Source organism: Notolabrus celidotus, chromosome 4, assembly GCF_009762535.1.
Source record: "Notolabrus celidotus isolate fNotCel1 chromosome 4, fNotCel1.pri, whole genome shotgun sequence".
Lineage (NCBI taxonomy): Eukaryota > Metazoa > Chordata > Actinopteri > Labriformes > Labridae > Notolabrus > Notolabrus celidotus.
This window is the reverse complement of record NC_048275.1, coordinates 24,647,152-24,673,270: the sequence shown is the minus strand read 5'-3', so window position 1 is coordinate 24,673,270 and position 26,119 is coordinate 24,647,152. Positions and strand designations below refer to the sequence as shown.

The following is a 26,119-nucleotide window of genomic DNA, read 5'->3' as shown; positions in this document are numbered from 1 at the left end:
TTTGGTAAACTGTGCTCTCTTTGTACAAGGCATAAGAATAGGAATAAGAATAAGAACTACAATAAAAAATAAAATGAAAATATAATAACAATAACCTTAGCTATAAATACAAAGAAACAACAAATAGCTTGACTAATATGTACAGGCTAAAATAATATGATAAAGTGCAGTGGTGAGTTGCAGAGGTAGTTTTACATTATAAAATAGAAGTTAAATAATACAAAAAATAGAAATATGGAATTCTGCTTGAGAATTGTTGCATTGTATATCTACATGTATATTTACAGAGAGTATTTATCTGACAGGTATGACACTGTTATGGTTTAGTGTTCATCAGAGTGACAGCCTGGGGGAAGAAACTGTTCTTATGGCGGGTTGTTTTGGCGCACAGTGATCTGTAGCGCCTGCCGGAGGGGAGGAGTTTGAAGAATTTGTGTCCAGGGTGTGAGGGGTCAGCGGTAATGCTCCCTGCCCGTTTCCTGGCCCGGGACCGGTACAAGTCCTGGATGGGGGGCAGGTCGACACCGATGATTTTCTCTGCAGTCCTTATAGTCCGCTGCAGTCTGTGTTTGTCTAGTTTGGTTGCAGAGCCAAACCAGACAGTGATGGAGGTACACAGAACAGACTGGATGATGGAGGTGTAGAACATGATCAGCAGCTCCTGAGGCAGGTTGAACTTCCTGAGCTGACGCAGGAAGTACATCCTCTGCTGGGCCTTTTTTCTGATTGTGTCTATGTGGGAGGTCCACCTCAGGTCCCGGGAAATAGTGGATCCCAGGAACCTGAAAGAGTCCACAGTAGACACAGTGCTGTTCAGGATGGTGAGGGGGGGGAGTGGGGGGGGGCTTCTCCTGAAGTCCACTGTCATCTCTACCGTCTTGAGCGGGTTCAGCTCCAGATGGTTCTGACTACACCAGAGGGCCAGCTGTTCCACCTCCTGTCTGTAAGCAGACTCGTCTCCGTCCTGGATGAGACCGATGACGGTGGTGTCGTCTGCAAACTTCAGGAGTTTCACCGAGGGGTCCCCTGAGGTGCAGTCATTGGTGTAGAGGGAGAAGAGCAGTGGGGAGAGAACACATCCCTGTGGGGCGCCAGTGCTGATGGTCCGGGTGCTGGATTTGATGCTCCCCAGCCTCACCTGCTGTCTCCTGTCCGTCAGGAAGTTGGTGATCCACTGACAGATGGAGGCCGGCACTGTGAGCTGGGTGAGTTTCTGGTGCAGGATGTCTGGTATGATGGTATTGAACGCAGAGCTGAAGTCCACAAACAGGATCCTAGCGTAGGTCCTGGGGGAGTCCAGGTGATGCAGGATGTAGTTCAGACCCATATTGACTGCATCCTCCACCGACCTGTTTGCCCGATAGGCAAACTGCAGGGGGTCCAGCAGGGGGCCTGTGATGTCTTTCAGGTGGCTCAACACTAGTCTCTCGAAGGACTTCATGACCACAGACGTCAGGGCGACGGGCCTGTAGTCATTGAGTCCTGTGATGGTGGGTTTCTTTGGGACTGGGATGATGGTGGAGCTTTTGAAGCATGAGGGCACTTCACACAGCTCCAGCGATGTGTTGAAGATCTTTGTGAAGATGGGGGCCAGCTGCTCAGCACAGACTCTCAGGCAGGAGGGGGACACGCCGTCTGGTCCTGGAGCCTTCTTGGTCTTTTGTCTCTGGAAGAGCTGGATTACCTCATCTTCACAGATCGTCAGCGCAGGTGGGGGGTCAGAGGGGGGTGGGGAGGGGCTTGTGGGGGGGCCAGGTAAATCAGAGTGTTCGGGTGTGGGGTGTGAAAACCTGCAGTAGAAGCTGTTCAGGTCGTCAGCTAGTCTTTTGTTACCTTCAGGGTGGGGGGAGGGTCTCCTGTAGCTTGTAACTTCACGCAGGCCTCTCCAAACTTCTGAGGGGTCGTTGGCAGAGAAGCTCTGTTTTAACTTCTCAGTGTAGCTCCTCTTAGCTACCTTGATCCCCCTCGTCAGTTTGTTTCTGGCCTGCTTGAACAGGTCCCGGTCCCCACTCCTGTAGGCCTCTTCTTTGGCCTGACGCAGCTTCCTCAGTTGAGGTGTGAACCAGGGCTTATTGTTGTTGTATGTGCAGAAGGTCCTGGTCTGCACACACATGTCCTCACAGAAGTTGATGTATGAAGTCACAGTGTCAGTGAGTTCATTGAGGTTTCCTGATGCAGCTTCAAAAACACTCCAATCAGTGCAATCAAAGCAGGCTTGTAACTCCTGCTTTGACTCCTCCGTCCACTTCTTCACAGTCCTAACTACAGGCTTAGCCGTTTTTAACTTCTGCCTGTAGGTCGGGATGAGATGAATCAGACAGTGATCAGATAGTCCTAAAGCTGCACGGGGGACAGAGCGATATGAGTCCTTTATTACTGTGTAGCAGTGGTCCAGAGTGTTAGACTCCCTGGTGGGACACTTAATATGTTGTCTGTATTTAGGTAGTTCGTGGGTTAAATTTGCTCTGTTAAAATCCCCGAGAATGATGAGCAGAGAGTCAGGATGTTTTTTCTCCACGTCTGTAATCTGGTCAGCCAGGTGCTGTAACGCCTCCGTTACGCAGGCCTGAGGTGGGATGTAGACGCCGACCAGAATAAAGGAGGAGAACTCCCGCGGCGAATAGAAGGGTTTGCAGTTTATGAAAAGAGTCTCCAGATTTGGACTGCATGACTTCTTCAACACTGTGGTATCTGTACACCAACCTTCGTTTATGTAGAAACAGATTCCGCCTCCTCTCGCCTTCCCAGAGAGTTCCTTTACGCGGTCCGCTCTGTGGAGCTGAAAGTCCGGTAAGTGCAGCGAGCTGTCTGGGATGTGTTCACTGAGCCAGGTTTCAGTGAAACACAGGGCGGCGGATCTGCAAAAGTCCGTGTTTCTTGAGTTGAGGAGCAGCAGTTCATCCATCTTGTTTGCCAGGGAGCGGACATTCGCCAGGTGAATGGACGGGAGCGCACTGCGTAACCCCCGCTGTCTCAGTCTGACGAGCACGCCTGCTCGCTTGCCCCGGCGCCGGCGTCTCCGGCAAAGACCATAGAGAGCTGCGGCTCCACCAGCAAGAATCTCTGTGTAACTTAAAGGTTCAATGAAAACCGGTGTAAAAAGTTCGGCAGAGGACTGTCCAATGTTAACAAGTTCTTCTCTGGTAAAAGAAACCAGAGAAGCGGAGCATAAAGATACAAAAAAAGAGAAAAACGCAACAAGTACGAGAGAGCGCAGTACCAGGGCGACCGTCCGTGGCGCCATCTTGGATCATCTTATAGGCAATAGATGCATTTTCTTGATTATTATCTTTTTAATGTCAAGAATGCAGTTACCTCAGGCTATGACAATAACTATAAGTAACTACATAACTAATGGATAATGGAAAAGCAAAAAGGACATTTAAGGCCAAATTCCACCAGATCCGTGTCCGGTCCGTGTCCGGTCCGTCTCCGATCCGTCACGGCACCGGATCTGATAGTTTTCTATTCTAGTCAATCGGTTAACCCCCACTAGATCCGCTCCATTGCGTTCCGGCTGCGTCTCTGATCTGGCAGGTTGGAACGCAATGGAGCAGATACGCAAGACTTCTATTTTTGCCGGATGCCCAGATCTTCCTTCTTTAATACTACTTTTCTGTATCCTAGTTGTCTCAAAGAGAGTGATGAGGTAATGTATTCGTTCATAGGGATGTCAAATTATTAACTGAAACCTCACGGAGCAGTGAAGCATTCACACGCAGGATTAAACATTAAATCACGTTAATAGTCATTTTGCTCTTTTAGCTAGCAAAGCCTAGAAACTCATCCGAGGTTCTCAAAGATAACACTTTTGGACATTTAAAGTGTATTTGGTTTGGTTTATGTTGTCTGTTTTCCTCACTTCTTCCCAGTGGACTTCCTTCTGTACTGGTTTAAAAGCAGTAACCCCAAGCTTTCACTCAAAAACCTTGCTTTCCAAACATAGAAGACCAGAAGAGACCTGACAATACTGTCAGGTGTTTGACATCTCTGGGTTCTCTTGTCATCAGCCAAGAGTCACTGAATGAAGACAATTATTGGTCTGTTTGCTGGAACTGTTTACCAGAAGACTGTGCTGGTATACCTCACTGCTCTTACAATGAAGTATTTATTGATTGTGTGTGCGTGTGTAGACTCATTCACTTTGATTTATAATTCTGTTCTTTGGGAGAGAAAAGCTCAGGAAGAAAGCATAAAGCGAGTAAATAAATGATAGATGAAACACTTAAATAAAGAAAACTGAGACATTAAAAAGAGAACAAAAGAGAACCAACCAAAAAAAATCAGGGAGAGCTAGATGACGTCAACGTTCTTTAGTTTACTGTTTCAACCCATGCAGATCTGTCAGTGTGAGCCGCGGTGAGGGGAGAATAGTAGGCTATAGATGTTTATTTCACGTTGCCTGACTATTTTGTATTTGGCCTTCAGGCTGCAACATTATGTCTCTATGTTTGAGACTGGATGTGGTGCATTTTATAGAATTTGGACACCATGGAGAACAGATTTACTGGCTGTCATGTTTGTTTTTACACTTGCCTCACTTTACGCTGGGGCCAGCCGAGGAGGACGTCTTAATTAACAGATGTTGTGAAAAATGTTTATTTAGTGGCCATTAACTCCAAATCAGAGCATTAATATCCATGCAGATTATGCACAGAAGAAGACAGCTTTAGCACTGCATGGCACCTTTACAGGATGCCTGTGGAATTAAGGAGGAGTCTGAAGAGTTTTTATTCTCTTTTAGAAGTAATCACAGTTTAAAGGCAAAGCGTTGCAGTCCTCTGAGCACTGTCTGCTGATGTAGACTGTCAGGGACCCCTGTCTGTGCCGAGGAAGCTCAACCAAGCCCCTTTGTGCAATGTGAATTTGAATGTTAGCTCATGGTAGTGAAGATGTGTCAGGAAAGCGCTGGTAATGTTTCCAGTTGTTGCTAAGTAACGCTGAAAACTTGTTTGAAGTGTAAGGTCTTCTTGATGAAAGCTGAGCTATTTTGATCTTGGTGTTAGGAACTCTGGATGCTGAGAAAAATCAAAGGTGTCAAGGTGCTAATTTATAGCTATTCCAATTAGCATTAGACATGAGCATGACTATTTTTGTATTTCGTATCAAGAGTTGTTGTTGCATCCTACTGCAGTTCTCTTTTGCTTCATGCTTCCTGCTTGAGCTCTGCTTCTTTCCCAGAAAGAAAATTTGTACATTAATGGAGTGACTTGTTTTCCATGAAAGTAATAAAAAGCAAGATATAAATTCATGGGGACATTATAATCATGGCATTATTGATTAGTCCCTTGTAAGGTCTGTACAATGTAGAGATACTACAATGTTACATTGCACTAAATTAAAATTACAAGTAGACCTGTATCAGCATTTCTAGTGTGAACATATTTTCTTTGTTGTATATAAATAGAAAATGTATGCATGGTGGAGCCCAAACATGTTGGTCGCCATATTGGAAATGTTGACTCCAACTAACTTCTGGCTAATTTTGATACCAGCAAAGAGAGGAAGTTAATGCAATGGTTTCAGCATCTGGAAAATAGTGACAATGTGCCTACCTGTCTGTCAACTTAGCTTCACCCATAAGAAAGTATAATTATTAGGGATGTACCAACATTATCGATTTCACGATATTGTGAGAACAAAAGTCTCTCAATGCCGTCATGGAACTGTTCTGGTATGAATACTGAGAGCAGAGAGACATGGGAACTACTGAGACTATCGTCCCATCCATGGCCATCATATTCTGCACTTTAATCATGCCTCAAATTAGTACAGCGAATATGGCACAATAAAGTCAGTCACAATAAAACATGTTTATCAAGGAAATGATAAATTCTCAGGATGACTGCCCCAGTTATTCAACATCCAACAGAAGTGCATGGAAAATCAGGGTCAAACTGATGATACACAATATTGCAGTTCATGTATGGATAGTTAAAAAATTTAAGTCTGGGCAAAATAGTTATTTAACCCTCCCAGGATGTGCTTCCCAAACTTTGTTCAGGTTCTCTGCCTAAATTTAACCATCTAGACCGTTTCATGTAAACTCATATCAAAAATAAAGACATCAGAGGCTAAAGGATACCACTTGATACAGACTTGTAGACCCTTTCCAATGTGTCTTTATCAGGCACCAAATGGAGGCCTTGACAGCTGGGATAAGAACAAATCTTAGATGCCTGAATTTTAGAGATCCTTTTTGTATGATATCAATCAAACCATTATATGATATGTTTTTAAAACACACTTTTTACGTCTTTCCAAAACAGTTTGAAAATAACTGTGACTTAAGGTATCACGTAATCCAGAGCTAAATGTTTAATTTGGCTGTAGTTGTCAAAAGCAAAACACCCTCTTGTATATGTCTAAAACGTTAAATAAACTTAAAAGTTTAAGTCTACTAAGATAACTATCCAAAAGAAATGTGACAAACCACAATGTTTTCAAAGCTCTACTCAGTGAGCAAGCAAGTAATTAGAAGGGTAAGGGGACACAGTGCCTCACAGTGCTCTGTGCTTGCTACAGTGCAACATGTGCTGCTGATGTAATTTTGTGGGCAGATTACAGGACATATTAAACGACTCTCCACACACTGAAATAGACCTCTCCTGCAAGACCACATTCATGGTAGGAAGTCTCCGACAGAGGGTTAATTGTTGTCAGGCATCCAGTCAACCTTCATATCTCTGGCTCCTTCTATCTCTCCCCTGATGTGATTAGAAGCCCAGAGCCATTGGTGCCACAGAGCGAGGACAATCGAGTCAGTCCCAAAAGTAATAGCATCTTCCTCTCGACTTAATTAAGAAACTCACTCTGCATTCCATGTAAGCTGTGTGATGGTGATGGCTGGCTGACAAACTGATCTGACTGTGTGGTAGAGTAGTTGTGGGTATATGTGGCAGAATGCCCAAAAACTGTGGATTACAAATTCACAACATCTTGTAAAAATTCAGTTTTGTCTCAGGCATAAGCAGTTTGTTGTCTCAGGACATCCTCGTCTTTTTAACTGCTGTGTGTAATCCCCTGTGGATTGTATATATTTGATGGTGTATGAATAGTTTAGAGCAGTTTTTAGTAGTTTGACGGGGTCCTGACAAGACTTTGACAAGTGGTTTGCTGGGTAAACTTGATAAAACCTTTGATTAACACACTCATTATCAAAAGAATTCCAAACTCTCAATAACAGCCTGGCAGTCAAAGAAGAAAGTTTTCAGAAACACCCACTTCTGCATCCCTAGAGATGCAACTATCCTGCCACTGAAGTACGAATTAAACACAAGAAGCTTTACTACCTACAAAAGTGGATACTCATGTAAAAGGCTGATAAGAAGTTTATTTGAACAGCAAAAAAGCTTTTAGTTGGAAGAGAGGAAGCCTGACGACTTTAATAGAAAATGTTTGCTGACCAAAGCTGCTGCTTTTAGCATCGAACAGGCTTTCCAGCTCTGGCTGCGTCACTTCACATATCAAATGTTGGTTCTAATGCAGCTCCACCGCAACAACTACGAGTGAAGTGGTTCACTCAAAGGAATAATACTTGCTGATACAGAGGAAAGTGTTACTGTAGTGTTGTTTTAATCCTTTTGTACTCCTTTTCCTTCTGTGTTTGCATGTAGCACTCCAACTCAACATAAGCTACATAGGCGTCATCAGAAGATCTGTAATGTGACTTAACATATAACTTTTCCCATGGAAGACATAACATGATCATATTTATGCTCAGTTTGGAATGCTCCATGGCATCAGAGAGTCCCATCACTGTTGGTTCTAAAATACAACTTGATTGAAGTTCGTATTAAACAACCCTGTAAGTGTGGAGTAAAAATCCAGAGAGGTTTCAGACAGTATGAATATTTAACTCCCTCTATAAGGTCTGATTGGCTTTTACAGTAGTATGGTAATTCAAGAGGAGAGTCTTTAGGAGGGTCCGGTTTGATAAACTGGATGAATTTCAAAGTTGGAAGTGAAATATTTCACTTGCTTCTTGCTTTCTTACTTTGTGCTGTGGAAGCAATGGGAGGTCAATGTTATGCTCAAAGCACTTTTAATAGACAGCAAAGCTATCAAACAAGCATTTAGATCAGTAAACTGTAAACCTATGAAATGTCTCAGTGGACATAAACATCAATCAAAGGCTTCTGAGGGGCAATTTATATGGTTATATGCTGCAAGAGATGGAAAACACATGGATAGTGTTTTACTATTATAGTGGTTAAACTGACAAATAAGAGAAAATAACATTTATAAGTAGAAATTGGTGGTTGAGTATTTAAGGACCTGGTGACAGTGTAGGAGAGTAAAAAGTAGTTACATGCTGGGCTCACCAAACTGCTACAAACATTACTGAGATCAAGCTGATACAGCAGAGGTTTGGGCAATGCCGGCATATATATGGTCTTATTATACTGTAGCTTACATGCACCATGTCTTATATATTGTCAGGTGCCATGATGGAGACAGATTGTTATGATGTGACAGAGCTGTTTGATAATGTACTGTTGTGATACAGCTCAAGTCTATATTGAAGCTGCTGTTTCTGAGATTGAATTCTTCCATATGTGTTGCTTTCTGTCTCAGGAGAATGTTGCAGATGATTGTGACTCGTGAATATTATGTTTAGCTGGATTTTGCAATTTCATGTATTAAAGTGGCTTCTCTAAGACGCTGTATATTATCATATATATATTTTGAGATATTCCCATGATGAAAGTGGTCAAATGATTAAATGAGTTAACTGCCAACAGGATTGAACTACCATCTTGGCAAACATGGTTTTGTGTCCTGTGTTTCTACATTGGATGATCAAGGTTAGCTTAGCTAACTTAGCTAGCATGGCTAGCTTGGTTTGGATATCAGAAGCATTTTGGTTCTTTCCAGTCACCAGTATGACTTGGTTAGTTTTTCATAATAAAATGTGGGTCTTTGTCAAGATTAGCATTTGCATAGGTAGGACGGCTTCTTTACTTATGCGCAAACACAGTTCATATGAATGATGCATAACTTAAAAAGACTTCTTACAACTAGCCGACAGATACCCTGTTTAACACAGGTATCCAGCACACATTGTCTAATTGTCCCATGTTTTTTAGGCCAATCCATTTCCCCTTAAAGCCACTTCAAGGGAGTTCTCCAACTTTATATCCTAGTTCACATGAACTCAGCGGCACAATAAAATGCTAAGTTAGTGGACGGCATTCAGAAATGACTCTATAGAGGTGTCAACGTCTTTCTTTGAAATGCTATGTGTGAGAAGTTGATCTGTTTTACATAATTTAAGTTTAAGTAGTGTTTTTCATGCCAAATGGTCACTGTTTGGTGTATTCTCTGCCCTCTGAGTGGTATTGTGAAGTTAAATTGAAGGAATTATTTGAGGATTGTAAGAGCCAGCACAGTTGTAAAGCACAGGGGAGCAAGCCTGAAAAAGAAGGTTCAGAATGGTATGCTACACAATGCTATGTATTTAGAAGTGCCTTCATCTGCAGAATCCAAAAATGCTGAGTCATTTGACCTGAATACAGCGCTGGTGATCCAATCCTTTGTGAGTCTTCTCTGTCTCCCATACCGTCTAGACACATCATCCTGTGACAAATCCTCAGAATGAAGCAGGGTGAAATTATCATAAGACTAAGCTAATACGTTTGTCATCTTTATTTATGAAGCACTTTATTAAAAAGTGTAAAAGTACTCAGAAATGAAAGACACAATACAAATAGACATAAAGAATATGAGCCACAAAATGTAAATGTGAAGATTGTGAAAGGCAACAATGTAGCTTTGAGTTTGTCTATGCTTGTTAGAGCTTTGAAAAGATTTAGCAAATCCTGCATTCTTGAAGCTCTACACCTCAAATTATCCTTGCCAACAGTTTTTATTTCTCGCAGCAAAGAGGAGAGTGGAAAGTAGTTTCATTCAGTCAGGCAGTGTTATAAATATCAATCAGTTTTAGTCATTCAAAATTGAGTTGCAACTTTTTTCAGGAGTTTAAACTTTGAGGAGAGAAACTTCAATTTTAGATATGGGACTCAAAAGAAGTCAAATCTAAGTGAATGTTTTCATTAGCACTACTTTGGAGAAGTGGAGGAAGAGGAAGAAGGAGTATTTGTTTTTGCAGCGGTAGCAGAAAAGATAGTTATAACCCTAGCAGGGCATACAGTATTAGTATGAGCAGCAACAGAGGAAGCAGCATTCACATTCGCAGCCAGTTAGTGATTATAATCTCCAGTGTCAGAATGGAGCCTGCAGGGATACAAAGCCAATCCAGCGAGAGAGTGCTGTAGCTATCACCTGGAGAGTAATGAATTTCTCCACTATAGAGCCAGATGGCTGGGGAGACGGGACCAAGCCTGATACTCAGCGCTATTTATTTGGCAAACCCTCGAGGTGTCGCACGATACAACCGCTGCAAAGAACCGGAAGGGGCTGTAAAGGGAGAAAGTGGGGGAGGGGAGTGTTGCCAAGCTGGCCTGACTGACAGCATAGCGGTGGTAGCGGGACTATCTGCACCAAGCAGGTGCGCATAAAACAGGCCACTGGAGTGTGTTTACGTCTGTAGTTGTGCAAGGAGAGAGAGAGATGAGGAAAAAAAGAAGTTGTATCAGATTTCAGTGATTAACCCATTATTGACCTCAGAGCTATCTTGACACACTGACATTTGTCTTTTGTTTGGCTGTCCTGTCAGAGCACAGTGGCCCAGTTTGGACATATCTTTACTGGGCTGAGTATCTGCAATGCAGTGGTGCCCTGTCTTACTTAGCTCTGCAACACCCCTGAGTCTTCACAGACAGATTGAAATGCACACACATACAGACGCCCACATGCACACAAATGAAAGAAAACACATGCAGGCAGACAGAGGCACTGGATTGGATTGGACAGCTGCTACACCTTTGCTTCACCGCTGGGATCATTCCAGTAAATCCCATCTCCTCTCTTATCCCCAACCTTTCCACCCTCTTTGCTTTTCTTTTCTCACCGACACATCCCTCACTTTATTGACCAGCTGGGCCATGATGTCTGTGTTCCATTGATCTGAATATAGAGGTTTGATGGGAGAGAAACATCTCCTGGCACAGCAATGAAACGCTGATCTCCTGGCGTCTTGTATCTAAATTTGGACAGGATGGCTGCTTCCTGGGGAGTTTTAGTTACCCTTTCCTTCTCACAACTTTTCCTTTTCACACCAAACACAGGAGTACTTCCTTTTGATCAACTCTGGCAGTGTTCATGGACAAATCCTGACACTGTGAGCTGGTGGACAAATTCTTGTATTTTTAAAAACCTTGAGCCTTTAATCTATTTTGTATTTAGCTTCCTCACAAATACTTACCTCAATTAAAATAAAGTACAGTGTTCATATTCAAAGTAGAATTTCTGAAAAGACAGCACATCACAGACTAGCACTCTTATCTCAAAGGAGCCTTGATAACTATGAAGGGGATTTGCAGGATATTTATTGGACAGCTGTATAAGAGTGTGGATGAGAAAGAGAGAGGAGAGGTGCGGTGTTATCTTTATTGGATCATGCTGTGCAATAATGATATCCTTGCACTGCCGTAGCCTTCCTGTGTCTGTCATTGCAGCTACAACCCTGCCTAAAAAAAGCTGCTGTGGCTTTTCTGAGTGAGGCCATGGGATCAGAAATGATACAAATTGAATTTGCGAAACAGGTTGAATTACAGTAAGTCAGAAAACAAGCCGTGTGTGTGTGTGTGTGTGTGTGTGTGTGTGTGTGTGTGTGTGTGTGTGTGTGTGTGTGTGTGTGTGTGTGTACTACAAGTATCCACCATAAAACACATACAAAGATTTGATATAGTGAAACTGTGTGCAGGAATATTACATTAATATCATTTTAAAGTCCTTTTATCCATTATGATTAGAGATATGAAGACATGACTTCTCTATAAGCTATAATCTTTAAGTGATGGTAGCCCACACAAAGGTTCACACTACGTTTCAACTCCCTCCATATACGCCTCTGTTGAGTAGGAGGTGCAGAGTGGTAGCCACATATATTGCAAGGAACATGGATGTGTTAAACTGTCAACAAACAAGTTCTGTTCTTTTCAAATAAAGCTTGTTTTAATATATTGATATACGTTTTTAAATTAGACTATTCTCTTGATAAGTACTGTGATTTTTGGCTGTTAAGTCCATGTAAGGCTGATTGAACACCAATATGATGCCATCAAATTAGATTAGATTAGATTCAATTTATTGTCATTGAGCATGTAACAGGTACACACAAGCAATGAAATATAGATGGTATGTTAAATGACATGAATAATACAAAATATGCAAATATGACTGATGAATAAATATGATTTAATATATATCTACATGAATGACTAGACTATATATGTACAGTAGTGCAATAGGGATTAAAATGCCAATAATCATTCAAAAGGGGTAGGAATCGTCAAGGCGATCCTATTACTATTCATTATGATATCTAATAAATTAGATAGATCAAAATGCCTCTATGCAGGCAAAGAGCATGATTAATGTATTTATTCACTGCGCTCTGGTTTGGTTACATTGAGATGAAACCGTGTACATGTTTTAGAACAACTGTAAAGCTGATGTAACAAAATAAAAAAATCTTAAAAGAGTCTAATTTAAAAACTTAATTTCTGACCATTTCAATAGGCAGAAACCCTGAGCAGAACCAGACTCATGAGCAGACATCTGCAATGGCTAGATGGGCTGAGAAAGTGGTATTGAGAGAGATACAGAAAGAGAGAGATGCTAGTTTGTGTTCACCATGAAAGCACTTCTTTCTTTAACAAAATACAAATTTGTTTACAGTGTAAAACAAGTTTAATACTATAAAATGCATTGTACATGACAAATAAAATCCCACTTACCTTGCAATAAAAGTGTAAGTGCACATGCAATGTGTGCACTATGCATTAGGCAGATTACTTATTGTGACATACACACGTGTGATTGTGCATATAGATTACTTATATTGATACAAAAGCTAGCTGATCTGTTCGTTGCCTTCATAGATATTTGGCCATGTGAGTTTTAGTTGTATTTTCAGAAAGAATGAAGAGGCCCCCTTTTCTTTCAAGAAAAGGAAATTACCAGTGACCCTGCTGCGGCAGCACTGGGCTGCAGACAGGCAGATGGAAATAAAAAGATACAAGAGTAGTAAGTGGGGTGAAGAAGAGACGGACCAGCAGGGACGTAATGTGTTTTTTGACCTTTATTTATTGAGGGATTGTTTGCTGAGTGAGCCTGCAGTGCGTCTAAAACTGTTTTTCTGATCAGGGAGGCTCCACACTGAGTGAACTGACCCAGAAGTATTAACTGGCAGCTATGATAAAAGCTAGCAGAATTATTTAAATGCAAAGAAAAGACGCTTCACTGAAGAAACACAGCATCATTCTTCTTCAAAGAAATGAATCTGATGCTGTAGTGCTGCACTCGAATTATCTGCTTCGTTAGAAAGCAACTTAAATGTCTCAAACCAGCAAAGTCAATCATTTTTGTTGAACTCATATGTGGCAGGGAAAAAGGAAAATGGATGCTTAGAGTTCAAAGAGCTGTTGAGGTAAGATAAATGTGAAGAACTGATATTTGCAATACATTTATTTTTTCTATAAATCCAGATTTGAGTGTCAACGACGAGACAAACTCTCTCTCTACATGTCCCATTACATTCTCTAATGGAAGGACTACAAGGCAGCAAAAACTGCCCAGGTTAGGCAGCTTCCTTTCGTCTGATTTTCTTTGCACACAGGAACATTCCAAAGAGGCAAAAAAGATGCTCAAGTTGCAGCTAGGGTACATTCTAGGTACAGTACCAGTTCAAGCAGCAAATGGAATAAAATTGCTGCTTTTAGGGAGTGTTGATGCCCTGTTATAATGCTTGATGGTGGTGGCAGCAGCAGCAGGTAATATAAGCCTTCCACATTTAATTTTTTCCCCCTCGTGTTATTTCTATATAACACTGAGGCCCAAGAAGGTAAACTTCAGGTCAGTCTGTCACAGTGAAATGTTTCAATTTGCTTTGGATCATGGAGCTTCAAACTTTGTGACAATTTAATGTTGAGGAAGTTATCACTTCTGTCCATGTCTGAGATGTAGTAGGAAACAATTTAATCGATTTATCTTAACATCTTCAAAATTGATCTTAAGTGTCCTGCTTCGACATTCTTTAAGTCGTTTTTTGAAAGAGCGACAAGTTGTGTTAAGGATTTTCAGACCCAGTAACTTTGATGATATATTAACAACAGTTACTTTGGAGCACAACTGGAAGAGATAGCCATATAGAAAATATTTAACACGCGATCTGGGTCATTTTCAGCCCTAATTTAAATGCATATACATCACAACTCTGTGGTTAGACCTCTGTGACAGTACCATGGTGCAAATTTGATGGACTGTGTTGCTTTGTCAATATCTTTGTTAAACCAAGTTGACCACAAGCCTGTCTGACTTCCAGCACTCTTCCTGACTGGCATACTGTGATAATTTTAAATATTTTACAAGGACCATAAAATTAGTTTCTGTTTCAACTCACACTAATGTTAATTTGAAGACAGAAACTACTGGAGAGCCGCAAAGCTTTGGGACTAAATTTTGTTTACTTACCCGGTTCACCACCTTACTTCAGAATCCAGAACAATTTTTGTCATGTTTACTCTTCCCCAATGGAACCCTGAAAAACCACAAACACCTCTCCTCTGTTTATCTTCACTACCTTCCCCCATGCACAACAAAACGTAACAGTTTTCTGTTCATTGCTGTTTGCTCCCCGCCATTAAATGGTACTGTATGTTCATGTCTCTGGAGTTTTTCAGCCCGACATTATTGTAAACAAACACTGGTACACAATCCATGTACTCTCTACACAGCGCAGACTGTGTCAAGGGTCATATTATTTCTGCTCTCTGGAGAGAAAAGAAAATGATAGATTCTCTGCATTTGACATCTTTTTGGACAAATTAACCATCTCTGGCTTTGTGCAAGAGTTTCTGCTTGTTTCTACCACCTTTCACATGCTTTGTGCCCCTCAATGACTTCAGTATGAACCATCAGATGGCTTACGCTGTGTGCTACCAATTAAGCTACGGCTCAGGCATTGAATGAATAAATTATCTCATCTGTTTAAAATGTGCAGCGTGAACATAATCTTAATATCAGTTTCATAGTTTTAATTATCACACCACAGGCAGGCTGCAACCGCTGCAGAACCAGTTTCACAGACAGATTTTTTTTTCTCAGTTATTACTTCTATTCTTACTGCTGAAATTAACTGAATCCAGTGTATATTTAAAAACACCACCCATTACCTAAGTCTGAGAGACAGAACAGACAATAAATATACACGTCTGGATAGACTTCGAGAAGAAAGCTTGCTGGGGAATATTTAATTTTACATGTTTTTTACTTTTAACTTGATGCTAAGACAAGCTAAAGAACAGCTACTAGACATTCAAAGAGGTGCGTTCAGAATTACATCTGGAAGCATATGGTTACAAAAGACTTGGTGCACTCCACGTAAAAGTGTGAAGACGCGTGTTTTCCCATGGCCATGACCTGCAATGAGGTCTATAAATTAATCGTTTTTCACTGGTAGTTTGTATGAGTTTAATTGTCTTTTTGGAGGCCCAGTACCACACACAAATTAGTCATCTATATACACACTTTGTCTGTACTTCAAGAATGTGAGAGCATCATCACCGCTCCAGGGACTTGTGACTTATACCTTTTTTTCTGTTTGACTCTGCTCTATCAGCCTTCAGCTGGCTCTCCTCTCTAGTGTTGAAGTGTTTCCTTTCTACAGCTCTACTTACATCTCAAACACCTGCCACCTGAAACAGCTAATACACCTTCTCTCTGCACTACAAAATACCATGTGCTCTTCCTGCTTGCATCCTTTGTTCTATAGTCCCAGTGCCTCTGGTCTTTATTCCTGTGCTGAAGGCTAATCAATAATAAGGCAGGCCAGGACTAGAGAGACCTTCATATCAGTTAGCATGGCTGCCTGGCTGGCTGGCAGACTGGCCTGCTGGTTGCCTGTCAGTCTGCCACTCTGGGGGAATGTCATCCGTGAAGGACGCCATTACAGCCAAGCTCATGGGACTGTCACGCTTTTACCCCCTCAAACACATCATGGTATTGGTACACAGGCATGTACTGGGAGGGAAGAGAGGAAGAAAAAATAAAGTACAGACAAACAATACAGATTATTATTGCACAAATATTTTCAGCTGTGTTGCCAACAAAACCTCAGCCTTTAGTGTTAATAACAACACACTTTTAACCAAATCTCCAAGCAGTCTTTAGTTTGGTTATTGTAAGCTGCTAATAAAATATGTCTTTAATTGTGCTTAAGCTAATTCTTCTTTGGAGGTAGTTAATTTTGAGGAGATTGCATCGTCAGCAAAGAAACGCTACATGTTTTCAATTGCAACAAATGATCTGTTCTTGCTAGGCCCCAAAATTCTCAACATTGTAGCTGACAAACTGCAATATTTTGTGCACCAAACATATTCAGTTATTCATTTATATAAATAAATAAAGAAGGGGAGGTTAGTTAGAGAAAGCAATTTTCTGTGGTTGGAAGCTCAATGCAACATGGAAACAGCACCAAGAAATGTATCATCACACTACAACAATAACATTTTGCATTATGACACAGCGAAATGAATTCTGAATTAGACAATAATGGGTAAATAGAATGGTAATTCTGCTGACCAGATGCTGCTAGGCTCATATTCAGCTGAACTCGGGGCTCTCTTGTCAAAAAACGAGAAAGATGCATGACAAAACTCATACATCGGCAGTGAGAAAAATTACAAAGAAATCACTGACACAAGGCAATTTATAAACAGGCAACGTGGTTGAAAATAGCAAATAAAGGATGTTGTATTGACCTGAAATAAGACAGGATATTTATTTTGAAATACATCTGAAATAAGTGGGATTGTCTTATACAGTGTTTGGGGTCCAGACTTTTAAATGACAATATTTTACACAACAGTAGACCGCTCCACTTTTCTGTAAAGTGGGTTTACCTCTCATGGCCAGCCAGCACGTATAAGTTATCAGTGCAGCAGAGTCATAAAACAAGTGACAAGCAGCTAAGAAATATGATGGAAAAGAAATCAGGGGATCTGATGGACATAACTCTGGTCCCCTGCTATGTGATAGACATTTAAATTTTGAAATCCTCTCTCAAGATGAAAGTTATAAACACAGTTTGAGGGATACCGGGAAGATGAGCGACTCAATCAATGATATGAATGAATCTGACAGGGTATAATAAATCCCAGGTCCGAAACCTAAGAGATACATTTAATGGTGAAGTAGAGTTTTGAAATCATGAGTGCCCTCATGCGTAGCAGTTGGTTAATAAGATAAAGAGATATGTCATGCTGGATCCTGACTGTTTTAAACACAACACAATGAGAGCTAGTTGTAAACCACTGTCTATAATGTGATGATCCTTCTTGGTATTGGATGCGATTTTGTGAAGCACATTAGTGATATGAAAACCGTTTTGAAGCAGACAGAGTTCTGAAATAACGTCTCCAAATTTGAATTCATGAACTTCTAAGTTTAGCCTGCATATTCCCTCGCTGATATGGATTTACAAAACGGAAGAACAATAATTAAATCATGAATATTGCATCTCTTAACCCCAGTTGTGATTGGATTCATCTCGCTGTTGATCTCTTTGCATATTCAGGTCTTTGTGTGTCTTCTGAAAAACATCACTCTCACTGATAGAAGTTCAGGAGGGGCTACAATCGGTCTTGATATTAAATTATTAAAACGTATATGATTTGTTGCTGCTCTGTCTCCTCCCCACCTAAGTGTTTGCTATGATGCAAAGGAGAAAATCAACCGATTTCTCAAAACATTCCTTATTGTCTTCCTATAAGAAAGTGAAGGCTGATTTATACCTCAGCGTTGTCCCTATGCAGCAGGGGCTGACGCGGACATGAGCACCACATACTTGTGCGTCGATGTGCCCGTGTCGCGCAGCAATTCTCCGCCAAAACGCTTGAGGGCAGTGCGGTCTCTCTGATAGTCGGTCGCCTGCTTCCGGCCCCGCTACGATCTCTGTTTACTTTTCCACAGCGATTCAGAGCGTTTTATGTTAATCTACAGCTGATTCATGTTGCTGTTTATCATACAGACATGATTACATGAAGAATAGAGAGGAGGAGATGAAATACACGACTGATGTGAGGCTGATGTCCAGGATCCCGGAAGTGCTGTAAATGCGGGAAAGACAAAGCCAATCACAGGGCTTGCGGTCTGCGTTGGCTCTACAGGTAGTTACATTTTGGAGGAGGTGCACGTCAGCTACGTGCGTAGGCCTCTGCGTAGGTACGGGAGCTACGTGGACTCCCAGCGTAGGGTACGCCGTTGATTCAACACATAAGTATAAATCAGCCTTGAGATGGAGACAACTGAAGAAAAGAGAGAATGAAGTGGAGGGTCGTGTTATCCAGCACCCAATGGTTTATTGATCTTTGTGCTGTCTCTCTCTTTCTCTCTTCACAGCAGGGCGGAGAAAATTGGACTGTTTTCTTCGGCTCTGATTGACGTTTGCCTTCACTGAGCAATGTTTTCAAACTTGCAGTTATATTTTCAGCAGACTAAAATGATTTTTTTTCTGTCAACTCTAGCATTCGCTCTTAAAATGACACAATTCTTTGAGTCCGTGCTGCGTCTGAGCTGACAGGTGACGAGTGTTAAGCTAAACAACCTACAGAGCATTGTGACAACTCTGTCAACAAGAAAACAAAGGGGAGAGGACAACAAATGGCACTTCTGTCACTTATTGCCAGGGCCAACAAAACAGTACAGCCCAGTTCAAGCATGAAATCGTGTCTGCAGGGAAATCCTTTATATTTGAGAGAATTCTTGTGGCGTTGTAAAGCTAGTGCTAAGAAAGTAACAGCAGTGCTTTGAGATTCTGGCCTTTGTTTTGGAGTGTGTCTGTATGCAGAATGTGCTGCACTGCAAGCCAAAGGATTCCTGTCAGGACACACCAATTGGCATTGTTATAATTTGCATTCTCTCTCACTCTATAATAAGTTTTCTTTTTCCCCCTTTCCCATTGTAGATGGTCAGCAACATTTAGGTGAAATAGGCATTCTTCGAAATTGAGTTTCATCTAATTTTTTCCTTGTGATTTCATGAAAACTGAAACTAACAAGATAAACATTAAGAAATTGAATACATAACTACATTTGTTTGGACCCATATTCCTTCTGTATGTCCTACAAAGCCAAATGTATCAATCATATCAATAATATGCACAATATGTGCAATCACATGAAAATAAACAACATTTATAAGTTGCCACAGTCCAACCCCAAAACCAGAGGATTAATGTATCTCATCAAGAAAATCTTCACATTTCTAAAAAATGTTGTGTTAACTGTCTCATGGTATCTGTTGCTTGATTAAGGCTGGAGAGAGAATGTATTAACATTTAAAAAAACATAAATCCTTGCTGTATACGGAGCACAAACTCGAGTCCCCTGCTCAGAAACCAAATGAACTCCACATATCAAGCTTAGGTAAAGCTGTCATTTTGTCACTTTGTTTGTGGCTGATTTGCATAAAAATCAAGACAGCTTGTTACATGCACATTACCAATTTTCAGTTTCACATAGTTCTCAAAAGATCTAGGAGCCAGACTGGAGGTGAGAATGTCTGGAGTGAGCACAGGCAGCATGGCACACAGTGTGACCAGTCTGCCCTGACACTCATGAGCTCCTCAGATCACATAACACCACGAAGGGGAGTAATAGGCTAATAGTCATACTAATATAACAAATTTTTAATTATGTGTTTTTATGCAGTTAGTGTTGTGATTTCAAAGTAGAGTAGGAGCTACATCATCCATCTCGAGTTCACCTTGACAGGAAAATTGAATTATGTATAAGATAAAAGACTAAGGTATAAGTAAGGGATCATGTTTGAGTGGGTGGTTATGTGAACTATAACTGACAAGTTGACAGCATGAAAGACCGTGATGCAAAGCAGAAGGATCTTATCTCACCCTGAAAGGATTCCAGTTTGCGTCACATCTGCTTAATATACATTATCCTGCTTATTACCTGGCTACCAGCTAGAGCTATAAACAAACCGATACAAGATATTAATTTCATTGATTTAAAAAATATTTATGAACTAGGCTTCAATAAATACTCCCTCTGATTTCAGGGTCAGTAAGGCTTTAATGGCAACAGACTCTGATCAGCCTTATTGCTTAAGGTATAAGTTAGTTTGTAGTGAATATGCACTCGCCTCTGCTGCTGTTGCTTGAATTTCATATTACAAATATCATCCATGTTGTTGCTAATGGAAGCTAACTTTTATGCCACAATGTTAAGTAGTTTAATGCTAATGGAAACACATGTTTTTGCCAGTGCTAACACTCCTTTCCACACCTGAGTTGATATGACTCGTGGGATAAGATTCTCTTTGGTGTCACCCTTTTGCTGTTGAGAATCGATGACAACAGTTATGGGATTTTGACCAATCAGAATCAAGTAATAAGGGTCGCTGGTAGCCTTGCGGTCTAAGCACCCCACGTACAGAGGCTACAGTCCTTGTCGCAGGGGTCGTCGGTTTGATTCCCGGCCCGTCGACCTGCATGTCCTCCCCCACTCTCTACTCTCCACATTTCCTGTCTCTCTTCAGCTGTCCTATAAAATAATGGCAAAAAGGCCAAAAAAATAAATAACTTTAAAAAGAATCAAGTAATGACACATGACCCAAATATAGACCTTTAAACCAGATAATCCTTCAAACAAAACCTAAATGGTGCCTTGAGATAGATGCTAAACCACTTTCTTCTGTGTGAGACTCTAAAGAGGCCTGTGACGAACTGTTACTATGTTAAAAGACCAGTGATTAGAACCATATGCATAATCTGATCTTGATGTGTTTCCTTTAAATAGGCTCCAGAATTGGTGGTTTACCCAGAATAGTTTGGATTGCAAAGTGTCAGCGTTTTTTTTATAACTGATAATAGCTACCTCTTTGATTAAGACCCTCTTGCCCTCATGCCCAGCATGTTGACTGCTTTGTCTAATAAACCCATGTCTCACTGCTGACTCAATCCAACTTCTTCCCCTCTCACATGGAAACTAGTCCCCCAGCAGCCAATTACCAAGGGCTGTTCAAGATCCCTGGAGCCTCATCACCACCCGGCACCTCATAATTTCACCCACCAGCCCCACACTCACCCCTCATAGTGCTGATTAAGGGATCTGAGGCTTTACTGAAATAACTAACCTCTTTTCACCCGTCCATTTCCCCCCAAAACACAGCTTATTATTAATCCCTCATTATCTTTTGATTGAGAAAGCTCCAGTTCATTCGGATGCATCTTCCACACTCCATTAAAGGACAAGCTAATACAGTAATCAGTATAGTAGTGGTAATAACATCCTGTGAGTACAACTGATTTTCAATCACTGAGGCAGAAAGTTCTGGATCATCACCGTTCATCTAGCTACTTTGGAAAACATGGCTGAGGATGGCCTAATGAGAGCCCTTAGCAGACTCATTTTTCAGCTGTAAGCACAAAGGAAACAGTCAGCAGTCTGCTCTGGCGTTAATAAGAACATCAACTGTGGCGCAGATCGGATTTCTCCCCACGTCCAATAGCCATGCCCTTACCAGCTGCATCAAAAACTCAGCTGATTGATGACTGGCTATGAACTCTCCAAAATATCTACATTTTCATTTATCTTTCCCTGACTTAATAAATGATCCACAACAAGCACCTGGAATGCCATTAACTGCAATATACAGTTTTAAGGATCGGGTCACTTTCCATATTCTCTTTTAAGCAACTGGTGCTCCACTTATTAATTTCCCTGATAAGATCATCCATTAAGTCACGCTGAGAAGATTCCCCTCAGTGGTGTATACTGTCCACAATCAGCCATGCATGTTGTGATAAATCGCCAAGTGAAGTCAAGCTCTCCAACAGCACGCGTGTGTCCACAGAGTATTAATCACAGCAGGACAGATTATTACCCATCCTCCATCCATCTTTTGCTGGTGACATTGCGAGGCCTAAACAAACAATAGTGTGCTGCTACTATCCACAATGTGCAGTATGTTATGAGACAGACACTTGTTATGGATCCATGGATGGAGAGTAAGTAGCCTCAGCTGGAAAACTGACTGGCTGCTCTATTTGTTTCTGCGGCAATTTATGGATGATGTGATGATTTATTCGTGGGATTGTAGAGAGGGGAGACTATAATGAAGTTTGAGGGGTAAAAAGCTGCTGAAAGACAGAGAGCCAAGCCTGCTTGTTAGAGAGCTAATGCATTCACAACAAGATGTATATATTTGGGGTTTGATTGTGACTAACACGAGGTTCTTTGTTTTCTTGCAGCATCTCCAACAGTCCCTCCGCTGCATTCGGAGCATTTCAAACCCTGTCATGAGAAGGACTTGGCCTACTGCCTGAATGGTGGAGAATGTTTTGTCATTGAGACGCTCAGTGGACCTCACAAGCACTGCAAGTAAGTGAACTACATACTGCTTATTGTTTAAATGTCTTGCTCTCTTCTTTTCTTTTCCTTCATGATCTTTATTATCTTCCTCTGCTGTGGTGGCTGAGAGTGGTTTCTGATCTGGCTGTGCTCTATGTTGCTGAGACAAGTTGTTGGACACTTAAGATATTGTTGGGTCAGAGAGACTTCTATAGAACCCTAAGTCAATTGTTTATTCAATTTGGCACCAATTTTTGGCTTTTATTTATTCTTTTTGATAACTGGACAAAACGTATAGAATCAAATTTTTCTTGTGGTTTCTGTTTTGGATTGCTACAAAGTTTTATGCTGCTTTTTTGTGACAATATGTGTGGGGAGTACATACTAAACTGAGGGGAGTAAGTAATGTTAGAACTTGGAATGTGTTTGCTTGGTCAACTAAATGATTAATCGCCATTGCCCTAGCCAGTCAGCACCAGAGTTACTAGTCGGTTAAATGAGTTACGAACATTGTTGTTACTGTAGGCTTTAAATGCTGGTCTTATGTTGCATCTAAGCTGGAGTCCAGCCACCTACTACTATATAACGCTGCAGTTCTCTTGAATGGCATGTGCTATAATGCTATAATGCTCTTCTTACAGGATGTAAACAAACACACATGACAGATGGCATCTTTTGGTTTGGCAGGAAATTGATCTGCCTGCAGCAGGACCTTTCTGAACGATTGGTCACAGATTTTGTGTTTCTTGTTGTTTTATTTGTCAGCATGTCGACGTGTGCCTTGGTACACAGCTACAAACATGTAGCTATGTGGCTACGCTAACTAGCGGTAGCACTTTTTTTCATGAAAAATAAAAAACATCCACTAGATCTTCAAATCTGCAGACGTGGGGAGTAAAACCGACCTTTGTGTTTATTAAGACAGCCTACAACTAGCATGCCTCCCTCCTAAGCTCCTTGTTAGCACACGTGTGCAGGTAATGAAAAATGGAGGAGGAGTTAAGTTGTATTTTATACAGTCTATGGACTGAACAAGCTCCAAGCTCTGACTTCAGTTACAGACTGGATGGCTTTATGACGTATGAAAAACACGGAAAACTGAAACGACTCGTTTCAGCACACATTTAAAGAAAGGTGGAGAAATCAGAAAAGGGGCAGAATGGATTTTTTTTCATTTTCGGGGGGTTCGTAGACATGCCAGGGACACATATTTCAGGTAGTGAACCATTAAAAAGTCAATTCTGCATAACATTTCACCATTAAGGAAGACCACAGGCTGGTTGTGCTAGCTCTGCTATTGTTAGACTCACTCTGCAGATCATTTTGACATCATTTACAAGTAGACTCTGTGATCCGGAGTTTTTCCGTTTTTAATATATTGCTAAATGTTGACTGTTTTCCGCTTGTTTTCTTACCTTTAGACTAGTCAGTTAGTCAAAATTTAAATTTCTGTTCAAACAAGAAAGACATTTTTAACTTCAGAAGGTGGTTTCATTTAATAACTCTTACACTAAAGATTTTTCTAACAAGTTATCACAGAAGTTTAAAAATTGATGCTGACAGTTTTGTACCATGTTTTTAATTTCTTTGTATTCACAACAGCCTCAATCGATTTCAGTAGTCATTTCAAGCCAAGACAAAAAAATGCCATTACACAGATGGTTTACAAACCTATAATCCTCTTCTCAATCATTTATCTATAAATTTAACAGCCTTGGTTTCTCCACTAAGAAACGTACACCTTGTTTGTATGAAACAACTGCCAAGCTCTCCTGAAGCTGTGCCAAAGTAAACGTATTGAACAATGTACTGTATTTGCAGGGTCTTATTGAAAAATACCAAACAGACGTGATAATACAGATTCTCTAGCAGTGGTTTATACAACAACAACAAAAATGCCGGTTCGGGGTATTAACTTGAAATGTATTTCTCTGGGTTTGTTTGGAACACACTGAATAGCAATGTTTATATAGATTATATAGAAGTGGATTTAACAGCAACATAGAGATGTTTCCTTGGAGATTGTGTTGCTGTTGTTTTTTTGTCATGACTCTTATCAGCGCCATGTTTCAAGTAAACAGACTTTTGAGAGTTTGATAGTCAGGGTTTACTGTGAAGTGCTCCTTTCAGTCTCTGTTTGCAGTTGGTACATATCTATAGGAGCTAGCGCTTCGAAAATGCTCCCTGGTTTATTTTATTCACAGATTTTAAAGCTCAGTCTCTGTGCAGCTATTTGTACGAGTGTGTGTGTGCGGGTGCATGTTTTCAATGCATAACCATGCGTGCGTGTTTGGATGGGTATTTTAGTGTGTGCGTTGTGTTTTACTTGTCCCAGATTTCAGAGTTGAGCTCATGGGCACTTAGCCCGTTCAAATGTGGGGCCTTTTACTAATTAAGTCCCAGAACAACTTCTTCCAGAATCTAACCCCAGGACTTCCACCCGACCTGTTTTTCAAAGAGCCTGTCTTGCCTCCCCTGGGGTACAAGTTTATATCCGTATGCGTGCACAAGTTTGTGTCTGTGTCTATGAGTGTGTGAATAATGATGAGGGGTGAGTTTTGGCTCAACAATATAAGTGAGACTCACTGAATTTTAAATTACAAAGTTGGACACGAGTTGCATTGATTCATGTGCACCCATATGCCGATGACATACTGTATACCCTAGAAACAGTGTTTACATCAACCAGATTAATAGAAAAAAAAACAGTCACATAGAACATTTGTATGTGCCTAAACATGAAGAAATTACTTGTTGTGAAAAATGCACTTGCATGCTCCAGGGCAACTTAATGTCACCCTTATGTGTAGTGTTATTTTGGAACCCTAATTATTTCAGGTGAAGTTCCAGATAAAATCCAGTATAGACCCAGCCTACATTGGGTATCTGCATGCAAGCTGGCATGGTTGTAAGTCCACGTTCTCTATCTACGCATGCATTTTAAGTGGCTTACATTCCATTGTTGACATGACTGAATAACAAATCTGATTGTTGCAAGAGTTGGCTGCTCCAAAAATGCAGAGAGTAAAATGTGGGCTTGAGTAGTTCAAGATATTAGTCAATGAGGGATGCTTTTTACATGTTTTTTGTTGGAGCAAGTAGACTGTCATTGCAACAATAAGGTTTCTGCAGCATACATCTGCCTACTAACAAGGTTTCACAAATCCAATATGCTGATGATAACCACGTGTTACAGAAATCTAGACAACTGGTGTCTTGTGAGTGCATAGCGTGGGTGAATTACCTTCCTTAGTCAGCTTGCTGTAGTTTTTAGATTAAAATACATCATCCAAAACTGAACTAGAGTCAAGAACAGCACAGACAGTTTTATTTTAGCTTTCTACTTATTAAAATCTAGCTGTGAGAGTTGAAAGATACAAGGGTGATCAGGAGGATATAGAGAGAAGTAGAGAAACACCAAGGTGTAGGCAGACAGGGAGTCAGAACTCATTCTGACTCCCTGTCTGCCTACACCTCGGAGGACTGTTGCCCTCCTCTCATGCTCGTCTCCGTTACCAGGACAACATAATCTGTGACTACAAGTGAAACTGTTAAAGAGGGATGTACTCTGGGATGGCCTTGAACACTCTGTCTGTGCATGTTAATGCGTGTGTTCAGGTACAGAA

General features: G+C 40.9%; 1 protein-coding gene across 1 annotated transcript in view; it reads left to right on the top strand.

The window, feature by feature from the left end:
• The window catches only part of LOC117811119 (pro-neuregulin-3, membrane-bound isoform), a 439,329-nt gene that overhangs the window by 251,411 nt on the left and 161,799 nt on the right, over nucleotides 1-26,119 (top strand). Inside the window, exon 2 of the mRNA XM_034681194.1 lies at nucleotides 22,394-22,523. Within this exon, the coding sequence (XP_034537085.1) occupies nucleotides 22,394-22,523 (130 nt within the window). The remainder of the gene's footprint in view (nucleotides 1-22,393; nucleotides 22,524-26,119) is intronic.